Raw genomic sequence first — 18,845 nt, forward strand, 5'->3', positions numbered from 1 at the left:
ATTTTTACATGACAGAAGCATGTGAGCAGGAGAATGACATGAAAACAACACCCCTACAGCAAAGACAAACGTGAAACAAGGCCTAGGGGACAGAAGAGTACAGACTGCATGCAAACCTTACGGCAAGTTAAGTGATGCTGTTAGTTAATATAGTATCAGCGGCACAGCAAACTACCTGCTCTATGCCACAAGAGCAGAAATAAGATTGTAGAGTGCTGCCAACACAGACACTCCCCCCCGAGGTGAGCAGGCAATTATTCAGGCAGGAGACAGCATTCTTCTCAAGCGCTTAATGCAGTAAAGCACTGAAACAGTAATTTCATTTCAGGATTTTGATGCACAAGCATCCTGCATGGCTGAGAAACCAGGTACGGCACAGATCTGTTCCTACAGGAGCTCTTTAACAAATCCTGGACAGGATGACTCACCCATGCACATGTACTCCGGACTACAAGGTGGTCATTTCTGGAGCAGAATCCTCCATTAATTTCTGCCATATCCATTTTACTGCCCTATTGCTTTCCTCTTCATCTCCTTCCCACCCTTCCTTTTAAGCAGTTCCAGTTCAGCTTAGAATAATGTGTTACTTGATATCACTGGTTTCCTGAGCTCTGTGTGGGACCCTCCTCCTGCTGGTCCACTGCAGAGTATCTAGAGGTACCCCACAATAACCATTGTTTGCATCAGAACACATGTATTCCCATTTCCTCTAAAATCAGTTTTAAAACACTGGTCTCTAAATAAATCACTTGCAGACATTAATGCATTTCAAACGCAGCTTATTAATGTTTTTTGTACGCAGTAGGCATTTACCTAACTCAACTGAAAAAGGTTCTTCCCAAAGACATGTCTGAAAGCAAAGGTGGGCACAGTCTGGATAAGCTCACATACCAGGCAGGAGGGGCTGTCCTGTCATCCCCATGGGAGCCATCCCCAGATTGTTCATCGCAGTGGCCCAGGCAGTTGGGTCTGACATTGGCAAGCCCATCGGAATGGAGTCGAGGCTTAGTTCTCTGCCACCATCTGCTGAGATGAAAAAAAAGCGATTAACAGCTTAGTGCGTATCTTAACTCTTCTGCAGGGCATACATTGCCCAGCAAGGCTCTGCAGTATCAGCATCCAAAACCAGATTTGAACCTAACACATTGGAAAGAGCCAAATGAAAAAAAAAAAAACAGTGCTGTCCCTCTCGAGCAGACGACATTTCACAGAAGCAAGGTCTATGAAAACACTGCCTTCCAAGAGCATCTAAATTATGGTTTATCCACTACAATCAACAGCTCTAAGGGGCCTTAAAGGAACACTATTAAAGGTAAGGGGTACGCTTTGATTCCTCCCAAGAGATTTATGAACAAAGGACAAACATTCAGCAGGTATAAATTGTCATAATTGCACTGAATTTAACAGAGAAGGCCAGTCTGTTCTAGCAGAGTACTTCCACTGCCATTTGAAGACATTTCTCTTCCATGCTAAAAGGGGAAATGAAGCAAAGAACATTATGCTGCTGACAGCAGCAGTACCAGTGTTATTTACTCAAGGTCTGGCAGAGTTATCTGGCAATCCAGGTGGAGCCAGTAACATTACACAAACATGTGGCTTAATTAAGCATTCAAATCTTCTTCGGTGATTCATGGTGTCCATGTACCACCAAGACACATGCTTGTTCTTTTTGTTTGCACAGGTTTTAACTAGAGGTGCCCAAATGCAAAAATATCTGATTTCAAAAAGGAAAAAAAAAAAAAAGCTTAGCACAAGGTTAACTCTGCACAGGGGAAAAAAAAAAAAAAAAACAAAACAACCAACCAACCACACAACAATCCCCACACAAACTTTTTTCTTGTGGAAAAACACAGGAGGACTCATTCAGTTCAAAAAAGCCAACAGCCAGTGCCCAGGGCATTCTTCTGCTGTGAAGAAAAGATAGAGCTTGAGATAGCTGCCCAAATCAGAGCAGGGACACCAAACCTGGCCACCTGCAGTCAGAGAGCTGTCTCACATGCCATCTTCTTGATGAAGCTTTCATAAAATGAATGCTTGTTTGAAAAAAATCTGGCTTCAACAACCGCGGGGGGGAGCAGGAAATATCAACAGTGCTACTGACAGAAGCTATATGAAAAACTTCCCGGCTCTAACCTGAAACTGAGCAGAGTTGATATTCCTGCATCTTGTATAACCCGGGACACAACCCAGTGCACAGACTCCCAAAGCTCTCCAGAACACGCCAGCAGGAGGAAATTTATTGACCATTTATCTCACCCTGTGATTTAACGATTCAGAACTTCCATTTCCCACCCCGTTCCACCACTCCTCTCTTCCTGGCTTCAGAGAGGGGACAAGAGATCAGTTCACCTTCCTGAGATGCCACCTCTACCCCCCTGGTGAGAAGCCTCCCTCCGCACTGACCCATCTGCTGGTAACCACCCCACCCATGTATCACTTGGGCCACCTCCAAAATCCTCACCTCCCGTGCTCAACTTAAATGAAGCACTGCCAAGGTCGAACATCTAGCCTTGGCCTCATCGTTCCCTCCCGTCACTGCCAGTCCCACAACCCTTCGCTGTACAAACAAATCACCCGTTTCACTTTTTACATTAGCCAAGCTCTACGCACTAGCCGAATGCCTACGCTGCACTTAACCTATGTACAAAATACCACCTGCACACCTCTATTTTTTCCTTATCTGACAGATCTTATTGATGGGGGAAAACAGAACATCCTTTGAAACAGCTCAGACCTGATGCTCAATAGTCAGCAGACTTAGTCAAGTCAAATATGAATTAAAGCAGCATGAATAGAAGAACAACTTACTACACCCCCAAAAAAGGAAAATTCAGCTCTCTAGCTGTCAATGATGAAATCTAACTTCAAGCATGGTTTTTGGAATAAGACTGACTATTCTAGGTTCATAGCCATGAGTTGCAATGTAGTTAGTTAGATGGCAACACGACAGGCAGGATCTACAGCACATCACAGCCTGTGAGCGAAGGAAATGGGTACTTAATTACAGTGTTCACCAGTTAGAGGCAGTAACACTATTGTGAACTCAACAGATCATACTAACTTGCACTTCATTTTGACAACATGCTCATCCAATGCTTTTTAAGTGGGAAAAACATGCACAAGAACATCCATTTTGCCTCAACATAAGAACGCTAACTAATTTATTCCTTTCAGACTTGCATAAATCTCTAATCCTCAGCATTATCTACTTACTTAAAGGGGGCTTATAGGAAAGATGGGGACAGACTTTTTAGTAGGGCCTGTTGCAATAGGACAAGGGGTAATGGTTCTAAACTAAAAGAGAGTAGATTCAGACTGAACGTAAGGAAGAAATTTTTTAGAATGAGGGTGGTAAAACACTGTCACAGGTTGCCCAGAGAGGTGGTAGATGCCCCATCCCTGGAAACATTCAAGGTCAGGCTGGCCGGGGCTCTGAGCAACCTGATCTAGTGGAAGATGTCCCTGCTCATTGCAGGCAGGTTGGACTAGATGACCCTTAAAGGTCCCTTCCCACCCCAAACCATTCTGTGATTCTATCATCTCCCTCAGTCGTGTTTCAAACAATCAGCTCTTGCAACCTGTGGCCCATCAGCCCTGAAAAATTCAATGCCGAGCTGTCCCAGTTTTGTAACTCATTTGTTTCAGGAGATCTGGGACAAACCTGAACTTTAGTTATCACCCTTCATCTGTCAATGTGAGAGCGCAGAGGCTACCAGGTCAGGCACAAAGAGAGGGAAACAGAGGATACTGAAGAAGAGAAATGGGATTACCGAGTTGGCAGTTGCTAGTTTAAAGGAAAGAAATTAAATCAAAGATTAAAAAAGGAAGCACCAACATAGAAGCCAAAATACCCAGGAGAAGGCAGCAATGCAGCGAGATCACAGATCATCCCACTGCACATGGGTGAAAAGCTGAGTCCAGTAAGCGTCTGTCCAGAAGGGACTGCACCGGCGTGACATGCAAAACAGTGCTTCGCCTACCTATCCCAGGCATACCTGTCCCAGTCCAGAACCGTATGTATTATTCAACAAATAAGATCACTGCATGTTATTCAAGTTGTGCAAGGTCCTGGTCTCACATCTCTGCATCCAGATGCCCAAATGAAAACAACATTTTGATTTCGCAATCACAACGTGGGCAGCTGAAGGTTGTGCCAGAACAACCCACAGCCCTCTGCAAGGCTGCCCCGACCGCAGAGTCCTGCCAGCAAGGTCAGGGTACTGCAAGTCGCCCTGTTACAGTGCACTGCATGGCTCGGCCTGGAGAACTTGGATATTCACCGTTTCTGACAGTAACGATCAGATTTCGATGCTTAAAAAGCAGATCTGCACTGAAACAATCCAGCCCAGGAGAAACACAGGTTGTCTGTGTATCCAGCACGTGCAAGAGGCACTTGAGACTTTTAAGGACCTCCAGGTGTATAAAGGAAACGCACAAAATAATGAAAGGAACAAAATGAACTCCTGACTCTACCCACATCCAACAGTCCAAGATGCCTCCTTTGGGGCAGGTGACAGTGCCAGAGGCTACATCTACATTATCTGTACTCGCAAGCTGACTTAAGTCTCCCATCAGCTGGGATACATCTGACAGCAGAGAGGCAGAAACCACCACCTCCTTCCCAGAGGGACAAAGGTTTCCTCCAAAGAAGTCGTTCTCCTGCACCTCTGAACAGGCCCCACATCTGCTTCACACACCTCTGGAAGTGGTAACCAAGCGCAAGGTACATACATCTGGAAGGTGAGGTACTCACAGCACCATCAATATGTTACCTGAATCCCAAGGGAAACACTCGGGCTGTCATGCCTCCAAGGGACCCCTGATGTTCATAGCTTCTTGGTACAGAACACGGAGATCACAATTTTGTAGCACATGACATAACACATTGCAAAACTGAAGTCACAGTTACATCTTGTTCCACAGTTGGACAAAATCTCTACAAGGAGATGAGAAAGCTATCTTCTTGCCAACGGCATCACAGAGACAACAGGATCTCAAAAAAAGAAAAGGAGTCCTGCTTTGGCTGCAAGGAGGTATCTTAGGGCAATTCATCTTAGTTGAATCAAGAAATGAGGATGCAGAAGGGTGAACACGGCAGACATTTGTAAGCAAAAAAAGCTTAATCAGAGATAATCTAGAGACAAAAATAGAAAGCAGCTGCAAAAAAGAGTATTTTCTCAAGGGATTATAAAGGAGACAGTTTGCTCAAACATAAATGAGAAGGGGAAGGACAGGGAGGGAGAAGACACATTAGAAGGACAGGATAAGCCCTCGGTCAAGAGGCTACGCTCCACACTCCCAGTGCAGCTCTCCTGTGCTCTCACTATCAGCATCTCAAAACCAGCCCTAAACTGTGCTGGACTATTATCTGTAAAGTTCAGGATTTTTCTTCAGGGAAGGATTTTTCTCTTCAGGGAAACAGAGTTGGACTTCTCTCTACCCAATTACATTTCAACCTCTCTTTCTGCAACTGTATGCTTTGCACATCGCCCTCCCTCAGTGAGATGGCCTTCTGCTGCAAAACGGCACCTCTGCCTCCGTCCAGCCTAGTCCTTCCCCTCCTGCGCCTGGCATCTCTCTACGGAACAGTTACACACCTAAGTCCCACAGACCGCCATTTACACGATGTATGTAACATCTCATCTTCATGGCATGAGCAGATGCCACGTTTCCCCAGTCACACTGGCAGGACTGCAGTTTTCAATCACAACATAATCTGCAAATACATTATTCCATCTGGTTTTTTTTCCAATCACTCTGTGAGAAATGCAAGGAAAATTTCTTAGATACCAGCTTCAGTAAGACTCCTAGATCTGGTGTTACAACATCATAAGCTATTACGGTCCATTTAACAATTTGCTTTTATTACATTATCTTAACCATGAATGTCTCCAGTCATTCAGGCTGATCTGCCTTATTATGCTTTTCATTATGGATTTTAATACTGAGATATTGTCCAATTAGAAAAAAAGATAAATCTATTGGGACAGGTATAGAGATTCCACAACGCTTAAAAAAAATAATACAGAAGTTGCTTTTGTTTTGCACAGAAACAGCAACAAGTGCTCACCCAAAGCCAAGCAAGCATGGAACCACGAACACAGGTCTGACTGCAAGCAGTACCAGACCACAACTTCATTTCCGTCTGTCCACCTTCTGCATTAACACCTTAGCATAGCAGCGGTTTTCGGTCTACGCTTACGTGGATGCCTTCTCTATTGCCAGCCACCGAGCTGCTACTCGGCTCACCTGGAGGAACATTTGCTCTCTTCCTCTTCTTGCCTGGATCGCTTCCATTCTCGGCTGGGCTTTCCGACACCCGCGGGTCAGCAGCACTGCCAAACTGCAGAGATTTGTTGTTGCTGGCAGGATCAAAGGACAGATGGTTTAAGCCTAAAAAAGAAAAATACACTCAGAGACTTTCTTTAAATTGGTTTGCGATGCTTCAGGATCACAGTACTAAGAGAAATGCCCAGTCCCAGGTACAAGCCAGCCCTTCAGGCCCCTGAAGGAATTTTGCCTCCTGTTTACTGTCCCCAGCTACACCTGATCTTAATGTTACACTGAGACCACTTTAAAATATTACTCACTAACATTAATCCCAACACCCACACAAATCAGACTGTTTGATACTGTAAACCAGGGGTGCATCTCCCTGTGTTGTACAGTATTTCATGTTTGGAAACTCAGAGGCGAGAATTTTTTTCTATTTCTTCCAATCCAGGAATACATTTTTAATAGTTACTTAAGCTTCACCCCATTTGTCACCAGTTGTGAATTCACCTGGAATTATTTACTAGCAAAAAACAAGGCACATCTTAGATGACCTTCAAAAACACAAGGTGCTATTGCAATTTTTATTCAAGGAGTCGGGCGAGCAGCTGCCCCCCTTCTTAGCCGAGGAAGGGTGCTCTGCAACGTGTATCCCCGAAGAGGGGAGCTCACAGACCCAGCCGACTGGATCAAACTCCTCCTCAGTCAAGCGATGGATCCACTATCAGAGTCCAGACAAACTTCTTCAGCCTCAGGGCTCAAGTTCCCTCTCCCCTACCCCACAGCACAAGTTTTCCTTTGCAGGCATCAACTTGTCTCCAATTCCCACTCGGTCAGTCCTCAGCCACACCACCACCACCGGCCCCGCGCGCTGGGCACAGGCTGACGAGTGCCGCAGAAGATGCTGGCACTGCCTCCATACGCTCATTTTAAGAACAACGGCACTCAAAGACAGAGCGCCTCAAGTCCCGTTGCTCAGAGTTTGTTATTGATACAGCAGATCTACCGACGAGTTAGGTTTAGTCAAGAATAAATTTAGATTGACCCATATAAATTAAGCAAATCTAAGGTAAGGATGTAAAACCAGAACAGTTAAGATGGTATGTACCACCAAGACCCCTTTTGCCTGATAGCACACTGTATGTTGGTTTTACACACAGCTGCCCACCTTTTTAACAGCCATCATCCACCTTATGAGCCGAGACACCCCACGATCTTGGAGAACACCAACATAACTCACGTTTTCCAGGAACGATCCTGATGGAGACACCAAGGCCCACACAGACCCATGAAGACCAGAATTAGGTTTCAAAAATAGTGCACCTTTTAAAATATTCACTAACTATAAAGCACACTCTGAAATATCAAGTAACCAATAGTCTGAATATTACTCAAAAATTACTTAGCTGATCACTCGGATAAAGTTTTTTTGTGTTTCCTGGAAGTTTTGAGTTTTTCCTCATTCACAAACATTCCCATCCCTACACAGGACAAGTTATTTCAGGGTCGAGCCCAAGTTTCACAAGAAATATCCAAGCGTGTGTTTACCACACAAGAAAAGAAAAAGCAACAGTTAAGAAGTATAATTAAAGAGAACTATGATGAAGCAGAACAAAAGCTGCCGAAAGTAAACGCTGGCTGGTGCGTGATGGCTTTCGCACTGGCCCCCAAACATCCGAGCACTTAAGCAACACGGAGCTGAAGCCTGGATGCTCACGCAGCCGGGAGAGGCGAGCAGCGGCATCGGAGCTGGCTGCGTTTGAAGAGCATCCATTGCACCACGCACAGGCTGCACACACCGGGGCTCCTGCTGTCCCCGCTGCCAGGATTCAGCCCGCAAGTCTCTGAGGCCTCATTGCTAACACTTGCGTATTGACAGGTCACAACCTCCAGAAGCAAAATCAAGAGAAGGCAGACGAGTGTGCTGGAACGTCTCGCCGCCTTGGTACAAACGGTTTAGTACAAAAGACTCCTGTAACTACTTAGGCCGTCAGTCAAAAAAAAGTTGCAGGGGGAAAACAGATTGCCCTAATGGACACATGTCAGAAGAAGGGAAGTTTCAGAAAACCCATAAAGTGAAGGAGCAAGCACAAGGAAGAACGTGTAGTTGCAATGCTGACAGAATACGGTCCTGCCAGACTCCTACAACCTGATGACTGTAGTCCTCAGATGGTTTCTTCTCCTGAAATAGCTTCTTTGGAGTGTAATTCCTAACGTTCCCCCACCTGGCTGACCAAAGCTGCAACTATCTTCAGTGGCCTCTTCAACATCCCTGAGGAGGTGTCTATACCCCCACTTTCTACTTCCTAGGAGGCAAGGCTAATTAGCGTGGGCCAAACCTCACCCCCGTCAAGGCACATCACCAGGAGAGAAACTCAGAGGGGAACCACAACAGCCACCACGGGGAGCAGGAAACTTGGATTTTGGTCTCTGCTCCCATATTCTCTCCTGTGAGCACAGTTTCAGGCCTCTATAAGAGCTTTGAAGCCCAATGTGGTTTTCCAGCATCATCCTACTACAGCTAAGTAGTTGTTTAAATGGTTACAGGATCTCCCTAGATGATCCTAGTCACCCTGTAATGAAAATCAAAAGATTTATAGGAAAACTCAGTTATGGAGGAAGAAAAAATTGCAGAGGAACAGAGCTTGCTGACATGGTAGTTGATACACTGGAAGCGGGGAAAGGAATAAGTTTTTTTGACACGAGGCATTTGAATGAGACAGCTTTAAAGGAATGGACAGTTTGGTTATAAAAAAGACACATTTGAGAAAATATTGTTTGGAGCTTTTTCTAAGACCACAAGAGAGCATTTCTAAGGAGAACTAAAATAAAACTGATATTACAGAAGCCCAACCGTATGGCTCAACAAAAACAAGGCAAAACCTGTCCACTGCAGCCGAGCTGAGGAGCGGAGGGGAGCAACCATCGCAATTTCAGGTCATATCCCGTTCAGTCACATGGGGGTCAAAGGGCTTTAACGGACAATTCACAAAACTGGGCAAGACTGGGGGTCTTTAGGGGATATCATGAAACAGAGCAAAAACGCAAACAGATCCTTAAACAACCAACCACTATATAAAGTAAGAAAAGCTAATTATACAGACTTTAACCAAAGAGAATTGAAGAAAAATTGTTTTGCAGCTTCCCGTGTATTTCCTAATTCAAGGTATTACAGCCATTTCAGAGTAATTCTGTGCTAAACCATCCTTGAGACGATCACCCTCCACAGATCTGTGGTGGACAAATTGCAGGTGATGGTCAATTAATCACATTTATGTGCCAGCAGAATGTGGTCCCCACCATTCCTGGCTCTCTAAAATGGTCTGTTTCTTAAAACTACAGGTAACAAGAAAAAAGTATTTTGTAAACAATTCCAAATTACCAGAGGCTTCAAACATAAAGCTTCAAGTATGCAACTGATCACAGCAAGTTTTAGAGAGGTATATTGCCCTTCATTGAGCACAGAGTTCATTATTCCACCTTCTGTCATAGTCAGCACTTGCAGGGATGCAAGACTGAAGGGCATGAAAATATCCAGTTTGATTTACCTTTGTCTCAGCAAACTCACTCTGAACAGCCAATGGGAAAAAAAAAATTAAAAAACCACCAAATAAATCCTTTCTGTGGACCCATATAAAGTGACAAAAATAGCTACATTTCTGCTAAGGTATGCCTATGTTCCCAGGCGGGGAAATCAGCAGAACTACAAGAGTACCAAAGACGACAATTATGCCGTCTCAACGCGCTGACGGACCGAGGCATTTGTACCAAACCTTTCTCAAGACACACTGCAGCATCGTGATTTCTATTCTAGAGGATTCCACTTCCAAGAACTTGTTAATAAACACGGTTGCTGTGTATGGCTGTAAATAGACAAGAGAGTGGATACAGAGAGTCTGAAGGGGCTCTTCTCTTAGCTACTGAAAGGTGAGAATGCAAGAAGCAGCCAAAAAAATAAGTACTATTCGGCTGGCAACAACAATAGTCACGCGCGACTATGCAAGATGCCTACAATGCTGTTTCTTAAATACCCCAAAGTCAAAATATCAGTAAGGTCATGAGGGCTCAGGAAAACAAATCTCGAATGCAGCAGGTTAAAAATAGAGAGAGGCCATGCACAGCAAAGAAACAGGGAGAACAGAAAAGGAGCAATTGTAAGATTTACCTCTATTATTACCCAGCTGATGGAAAAGGCAACGTTAAACTTGAAAGCGTGTTTTCCCACTCTTGGGCATAGGGAAGGACACGGACAAGCAGTGATCCAGCGGGACACTCGTGCCACCAGGCCTGAAATGGACAGACACCCTGCTCTGGCCGAAGATGACACGCCATACAGACACCCAGCATTAACCAACACCTGAATGTTCATGCACACCACTCAGGCTCACCACTCATTACTTTCTAACCCACTGAAGAGCAAAGGCAGCTACTGACTCCAATTATTTCCATCATCAGTTTGAGCCAGGATGCTTCATTATGCTCTGCGGTATAGGAGGAGCACTCAGATGCTGCATCTGCTCCGATGACTGCGCTGGGGAGGGAGGCAGCCGTCTCCAACAGAGGTGGGCTAACAAGGAGTAAAAAACTACTTGCGTTCTTTGCAAAAAAGTTTTTATTAACGTATTTTGGAAAAAAAAAAAAAAAAACAGATTCCTTAGCTACAGGACAAACACTGGGGTCTACAGGAAGCAAAGGGAGTTCTCAGAGCCGTACAGCCAGCACCCCTGCCAGTTAGGTCACAAGTCAAGCTGTAAGTGCCTGAACCAAGTGACCAGCTCATGCCAGACCAGAAGGGAGGCAGCCCTGCTCCGAGCTGCCCAACACACCCCGTGCACCCATGCCAGCCCTGGAGACCTCCTGCGATCTGATTCAGCTCACGCCCCAGGCAGAAATTAATCTAGCTCCTGGGAAGGAGATAATGTTCTGCTAGGATTAGTATATCTAAGTTGCTCCCGGAAGGCTCCAACCCTAACGTGACATATACAGGAAGGACCACCAGCACAGGAGCAAGCCTCGGGGTTTTACTCAGTCTGACTGAGGCTCTGTAATGAGCCAGTCAGGAAAGGCAGAAATCAGCAGATTTCTGCATTTGCAGTGAAGTGCTATGCAGAAGGTAACGGGAGGACCAGGAGAAAAATTAGGGTTTTCAGTGAGCGTCAGACCGGTGTTAGCACTTCTAGAGAGCCATACATGGCACAGGCACTGGCATGCCCTTCACCTTCAAGCACACCCAGTATGTATCTCCAGGGATTTTCAGAAAAGTGAATTTTTAGGAGCAAGACATCAGGAGCTGCCATAATGCAGTGACTACAAATTTAAAAATAAAAAATAAAAATCAACTTGGACTAGAAGATTCGTCAGTAGAAAAATGGATCGGGGAAAAAAAGTGAAGATGCTTGAAGATGAGCAGAAAATGACTATCAGCAAGTCCTCTCACACAGCAGCAGCAGGTTGCTGTAGGTGGTCTTCACCTCCGGAAATAGATGCCGAGCTGTGTCTTGTGGGAAGACACGCGGCAGTTTCCCGCTGTCCTAAATAGCATTAACAATGCCGAGCCCTGCCTATCCCTTTGGGTAGGTATCGATTCGGGTCTGTGCTGATGCTATATATGGCTGTAGCTTTCACAGCACACGTTTAGAAAGGGCCTGGATAGAGACAGGAAAGATCTCAATGTTCCAGGCATAAATCAAGGGAAGTATCTACCCTCACCGGGTCCTGTGCCAGACCCTGGACAGGACTTCATTTTCCAACCACCAGTTCCTGCTAACAGAGCTTGGCCATTTGCCTTAATGACCAGTGAAAAAAAAAGAAATCAGAAATAGTCAACAACGTGAACTGAAAAGCACTGTTTTACAGACCATTCCTATTACCGAGAGCTGAACATGCTGACAACACTTCTACCCAAACCGCGGGTTTGTGCAGCTCACTGTGCAAGGCTCCTAAGATTGTACAGGAAAACAGCACCCCAACAGGGCTTCCCCTTCAAGGTCTTTGCAAAATCTTCCCTGCTGGGTTTACTAATGTTCAAACAACAACAGGAGCTCTGACCACAAGCCTAGCACTGCTTTAGAGGCACGCAAACCAGCTCACCCGGAGCCAGACGAGGGAACCGCACGCTCCGACAGCAACCTCACACTGCTGCCGGTCAGACACTCGAATAGTTTTCTTGATGTCCAGCTCGTTAATAAGAAGCAGGTACACAAATCTCTGCCTCATAACGCAAAGAAAAAAAAAAAAAAGAGTAACAGGTACTCTGACACTTTCACATACCTAAAAGCATTTTAATGATACACTTAAAAAGCTCATGTAGGTTGTGCCTGCTCATCAAACTTCTCTCTTCGCCAGCATCAAGAGGAACTTAAGAAATGGGCTGACACAGGCTTTACTATAAATATGGATTTACCTTTTGCCAACATTGGCAGATATATGAAATAAGTATTGCTCAGCCTGAACAGGGGTCCCTTTTCTTTTTTGCATGTTCAGAAATGCAATTTAGAAATAAACTGGATTCCAGGATACAATCCGCCATCTGATTACGCAGTACTTGTTTTAAGCTCTAAAGAAAGGCACTTTAGAAGAAACCGAAGTACATAACATCTGCAGTAATCAATTAGAAAACACAGAGAAAAGAAAACAGCAAGGAAGGGAAAGAAGAGAAAATACCAAGGCTTTGAAGTTACAGTTTGATACCGACCTTTTGCTTTCCAAGACTAGTTCCCAGGTTCAAAACCTACTGTCGGGCTTGCGCACTTTTTTCTACTGTAATCCCGGCTTAAGATTAGAGCTTTCTAATCATCGGTTTGATCCAGAAGCTGGCTAGGCACACTGATGAGACAGCAGACTTTTGATAGTTACTTCCATCAACTCCATATCATCCTGCACGCTAACAACACTAACAAGACATTATCGGAGAAGCGCACTTTCAAGAAAAGCACACAGAACACACACTTTACCTGCGTACTGCACGAGAAACATGGCAAGATGCTGATCATATCTCAGTATTTCAGCCAGTTCTCCAGCTGCTCCCAGCTTGTTTATTTGTTTAAAAGACGGAGCCCAGGGTTGAGCTCCCACGCCCAGTGCAGCTCCACGCAAGCCCTCTGAGCGCCAGCTCCGAGCTCAAGAGGAAAGTTGGGTCCTAATGACGGTAAAACGACCACCGCGCTGCCCCGACAACCCAGACATCGAGAGCACAGGTTGGGACTGGAGCTGGCAAACGGCAGCCGCATGTGTCCCCATCAGTCTCCAGTGAGTGACACCGATAGGCGGATTCTGGGATGTGGGGGACGGAGGTGGACGAGCAGGTGGAAAAGCGATTAGCAGCAAGTACATCTGAATTCGCAAGGGATTTCATACATCAATGCTTTTAAGTGCTGGCGAGCAGTTAAATAAACCCTGTTTGCATGCCTGAGATTAGTTGCCTTTGCACAGAAAGATTAAGTTCTGGTAATCCTTGACAGTAAGAGGCACGCCGCTCACTTTTCTTGATTCTGGAAGCTTGTACTCAAAAGAAAAATTAACTTCAGACAAGCTAATTATTCTAGCAGGGCACTAAAAGAAAAAGAGACACAAAGAGTCCCTTTCTTCTTTGACCCTGAAAACACAGCGTTCAGTAGCGCCAAAGGGCTATCTGCAGTGTTTTCAAGCGAATGGCATATTTTCGCAAATACATGTCCACAGCAGCAAAAACAGAGACTTGATCAAGTCGTGTATGAGCTGTGCCGTTTACTTACCGCTGTAACCCAAAACAAACAAAGGTAAAAAATTCTTTACCCGTGTATGTATGCACATACATGCGTACGCCGGCACAGACCCAGGCGCTCAACCCTCATTGCTTCTCTGTGGGCAATCCTCAGCAGTCCTCACCAACGCCCCAGCCATCACGCCAAATTACTAAATACTCCATAGAGTGTTTTTAGGATGCTCGCATGGCTCTGTCACACCACCTTCCCCCTCGACACGACATCTAGAAATTGCTTTGCGCTAACACTGGGATTTACGGGGGGCGAGAAGCTCGTCCTCCATCGCCTGGGTGCAGAGCAGGCGGCTCCGGGCTCAGAGGGGACGTGCCCGACCCCAGGCAGCTCACGGGTCACATCCCTCCCCATCCTGCCAACCTCACTCACAGCACGCCCGCAGAGCAACACCCGCTGCTTCGTAACAAATGCTCAAAAGCTCACATTTTCAGAAATGTATTTTTGAAAGGCTAGGACAACAAACCTGTCAGGCAAAGGGACGCAGGACTAACTGCACAGACCTACTGGGGAAAAAAAAGGGGAAGAAGAAAAAAAAGAGAAAAAAAAGAGAGAAGTCCCAAAGAAAACTCTGGCAGAGCCAGCAATCAGGATCATTGGAAAATCCTAGTGCAAAAACCTGGAGCAAGGGGCGAGTGCTGCTTCCCAGACGAAAGCCTCGCAGAGAGGCAGCACCAGCGTGAGGTCCTGAACGGCTTCGTCCTGGCCGAGAGCAGAGCAGCTGGATGCAGTGGGAAGGCGGCGCTTTGGGATGGACTCGTTGGCACCAGAAGAATGTCAGCAGAAAAGTTGGGGATTAGGGGAGAAATCTCACACCATCATTGGAAGGTGCACAGAATGCCTCTCTAGCAACACCTTATCTTTGAAATTACTCGGAGATTGAACTTCACTCCCTTCTACGAGCTCAAGTCACCCATACCAAAAACATGACCTTAAACTAAGAAACCTGACCTTACAGTGGCTCAGACAGAGCTTTCAACAACTTAACACAGCGGGCTTTTTAATTAGATGTTACAAAAACCCTCAAACAAAACATTAAGAAACAGAAAAACCAACCAGTCAGCTTCCAGAGCGGGAAAGAGGTGAAAGGCTGGAGTAAGAAGGAATGCAAGTTTGCTGGACAAACTCCTACCCCAGGTTGCCTTAGCATTTTACCCATCATCTCACAGCTCTGCTGCAATGTTCTGCAGGCCAGAAAAATATGGTGTCTAATTATTGTAGCTGTGCAAGTGAAGTACGGGAGAGCTAGAAAGCGTGTGGACTAATAACGAGTAATCTATCCAAGGACTAACACGTTTGTGTAAAACATGTGGCACTAAAGAACAAAAGCATTTCTACGCAGCATGATCTGAATATACATTGCTGTTAACAGCTGGACCTCGCACACGGGACCAAAATATGAGCAAAATAATTAAGACAGTAAGAAACACATAAGGAAGCTTGTGTATAATGCTTAAGGAACCAAATTAATGTGTGCATGCACATATATATGAATCATAGTCAAAGGATCTGTATGGAGCGGGCTGTGGGAGAGTTACAGCCCACTGGTAGCTGCAGTTGCTGGTATGAGCGTGCCCGAATCTAACAGCGCTTCCTACGTACGGTCTGGCTATAGCAGAATGGATCCAGCACAAGCTGAGTTGCACGGCTGGGCACGGCTGAGCCCACCCCGTGTTCAGAAGAGAGAGAACACAACCAGTTACACCCAACCACTTACACTCAGTAGGTGAGAAGCTGCTGCCACCTTCATCCCCCCTGCTTTGCAAACCAACCACTCTTGGAGCAAGAGAAGTAGCTTCTGTAACAGTCAGTTCAATAATGTCTCTAAAAGCAACTCATTTCTCCCTCCCTCTGGTACTACCTTGTGACATTTTAATTACCACCGATCCAAAAGGCAGCCCGGAGATTTCCCACACAGAACAGACCTCTCACAACAGCTTCCCCACCACCCAAACGGCCACCAGAGCACTACAGAGATCTCACCACCAGCACCAGGCCTCTCGATGCTCTGAAGATGCCTACAAGGCTGTGGGCAGAGGCGCTCCGCAAAGACAGCCCGTCGGTGAAGACCGGCGCAGGCCATACAGGGCTGACTGCACCGACCAGGAGGCCAACTCCTCAACAAACGGGGGGGGGGACGGACGACCCGGCAAAGAGACACCCGCAGAAACGGAGCGCACGCCGGCCCCGCCGCCCCGGCCCGCTAAAGCGCTCCAGGCCCAAAACCTCAGCCGCCGCCCCCGCTCACCACAGCCTCCCCCACCGGGCAGCCCCGGGCCGCGGCCCCTGCCCGGTCCCGAGCCGCCATTCGGTCGCTCCCGCCGGGCTTCTCCCTGGGCCGAGCCGAACCACGTCGCCCAGACAGAGCGAGGCCCGGAGCCCCCCCGCTGCCCGCAGCCCAGCCCGCCCAGCCCAGCCCAGCCCGGCCCGGCCCGGCCCGCACTCACCGCCCGCCGCCACCGCTGCCGCCGCCCTCCAGGAACATCCGCACCGCCCACCGGCGCCCCCGCGCGCCCCGCCGCGGCCGCCCATTGGCTGCTGCCTCGCTAAGGGGGCGGGGCGCTGCGCGCAGAGCACGCCGGGACGGTGGCGGCCTATCGCAGAGCCGCGGTGCGTGTGCCCGGCGGGTACCGGGCGCCGCTCGGTGCGGCTGCGGGCCTGGGCCCGGGCATTTCCCCTGCGCCCCCGGTGGAGGGGCCGGGGCCAGCCCTGCAGCCGTTCCCCCGCGTCCCTCTGGGCCCGCCGCCGTACCCGGGCAGCGTCGTTCTTCACCCCGCCCGGCGCCGTGTCCGTCCTCTGCAGCCCGCAGCGCTCCCGGGGCACCGCCAGCCCCATCCCAGCGGCAGCCCCCGCCGTCTCCTGCAGAGCTACGGCCGCCTGCCCCTGTCCTCGCCCCGGGCACAGCTCTGCATCCCCGGGCGGACAAGGAGGAGCGGCAGGCTGGAGGGCCCCATCGCGGAGGGGCTGGTGGGGCCGGGGGCCCGGGCTGCCCGCGGGCGCCTGCCAAGGGCCGCGGCTCCCCGGCTTCACCGGCCTCAGGCGGAGCCGGCCCCTGGCTACCCACCCCAGAGCAGCAGCACCCTGGCTGCAGCCCCGGCCTCCCCCCGGGTTACCAGGCACAGAGAACAGGCCGGCAGAAAGGCAGTTTGTTCAGCTGAAGGGCAGCAAGCGGGGGGAAGCGCTCCTGGTCTTTCCCTCTTTTTCCCTTGGGGCAGGATTAATCCGCCCCTCCTCGCCCCATGGCCTCGGATGCACCCAACCCTCGTCCAGCCGCGCTCCTGCGGCCTCCCCAGAGCGCCTGGGCGATGCACGGGGCCCGGTCCCCGCAGAGTCACTGCGTGGCTGGAGCAGCAGCGGCGGAGCAGGGGGACAGAGCATCTCGGGGACAAGAGATGAAAGCAGGCACGGTCTTGACACCAGCTGGTTTAATTGTATGTAAACAGGCCTTAGTAGTTATCTTGTAGTTGCCGCTATCTTGTAACTGCTAGAAGTTACTTGAAGCATTTGCAAGGACGGATAAAGCTTTTTTTAACAAGAACTTATCTTAAAGTAACAACCACAAGGACATGCTCAGTCAGCGAGGGATAGAATGCTTACTTGACGAAAATAACAACTTAATGTGAACTTCATCTCGGAATGAGTAGGGGGCACCTCCCCAAACGACCACTCGGGACCTCCGCACATGCATAGTATAGTTCTGCAACGTTAGCAATATGTAAATGCAGTAAATAGGAGGGATGAGTGTGACGCGTATGTAACGTGAATAGGATGTATGAAATGGGATGTATAAATAGGCTAAGTTTTATATTTGATTTTGCACTCGATTTGGGGAACTTCCCCCAAGTGTCCGATTCTGCGCACCATCGAATAAAGCAATGTCTCCTTCCTAAACGTGGCTTTTCCGTCTGCGTCTCCGAAGGCAGGAAAAAGGAACAATAACAGTCTCACGAGGAAGGGCTGCTGGTCCGTGCTATCCCGGCGGGATCTGGAGATGTCTTACAGGAACGGAGCCTGCGGGCACCCCCTCCAGCCCAAGGCTGGGAGAGAGAGGAGAGGCAGGTCAGCACCAGGGCGCAGATGCTTAGCAAGGGATCCTCCTCTGCAGGGAGGTGCTCTGTTTCCAGCTGCCCCCTGTCCTCTGCCCGCACAAGAGCTTGGCAGAAGCGTCTCCTCTCCCATCCAAGCCACTGCCCCGTGTCTCTGTGGCACCAAGGAGGCTGCCCGAGCCGCGATCCCCGCTGTGGATGGGGACGCCGCGGTCACTACAGGCCTGCACGGCCAGGGCTCCTGCTCCGGTTGCTCGCACCGCTCCAGATCTGCGGTCTCATCTGGTTCCGTGCCCCGGGCACAAACGCTGCCGACGACGGCTGGCCCCGCTCCGGGGCTGTGGGCAGCAGAACCGCAGCAGAGGCAGCAGTCAGCAACACTGAGGCCCACGTGCAAAGCGTCTCCGTTCACACCGGGTACCCGCCCGCGACGCTCGCTGCAGGAGGCACGTCGGAGGGAGGCAGAGGACGGCTTCGGCATCGTCAGAGGCTCAGCGAGGGTGGGTCGGCTTTGCAAAGCAACAGCCGGTGGAGCCCAGGCTTCGCCGAGAACAGGCAGCAAACACATTGTATAGACAGATGATGTGTTGATCCCCAGAGCTGAATCAGACTGGATCCACCTACTAGATCCACCTACGAGGCGTCAGTCCACCCACAGAGCCAGGACTGCTCTACGGAGGCCTTCTCTCAGGCTCATTCCATGTTGTACAGCTAGGAACAGCATCTGCCCTGTGATATTTGGTCTCAGGCCTTTCCCAGGCGGAGGTGAATG

At 48.5% G+C, this 18,845-nt stretch overlaps 1 protein-coding gene across 1 annotated transcript in view; it reads right to left on the reverse strand.

The window, feature by feature from the left end:
• The window catches only part of ENOX2 (ecto-NOX disulfide-thiol exchanger 2), a 50,878-nt gene extending 34,826 nt beyond the window's left edge, over positions 1–16,052 (reverse strand). Inside the window, 3 exon segments of the mRNA XM_050901862.1 lie at positions 888–1,026; positions 6,250–6,393; positions 16,011–16,052. Of these exon segments, the coding sequence (XP_050757819.1) occupies positions 888–988 (101 nt within the window). The 5' untranslated portion in view covers positions 989–1,026; positions 6,250–6,393; positions 16,011–16,052.
• Positions 16,053–18,845: the final 2,793 nt, after the last annotated feature.

Source organism: Gymnogyps californianus, chromosome 9, assembly GCF_018139145.2.
Source record: "Gymnogyps californianus isolate 813 chromosome 9, ASM1813914v2, whole genome shotgun sequence".
Taxonomy (NCBI): domain Eukaryota; kingdom Metazoa; phylum Chordata; class Aves; order Accipitriformes; family Cathartidae; genus Gymnogyps; species Gymnogyps californianus.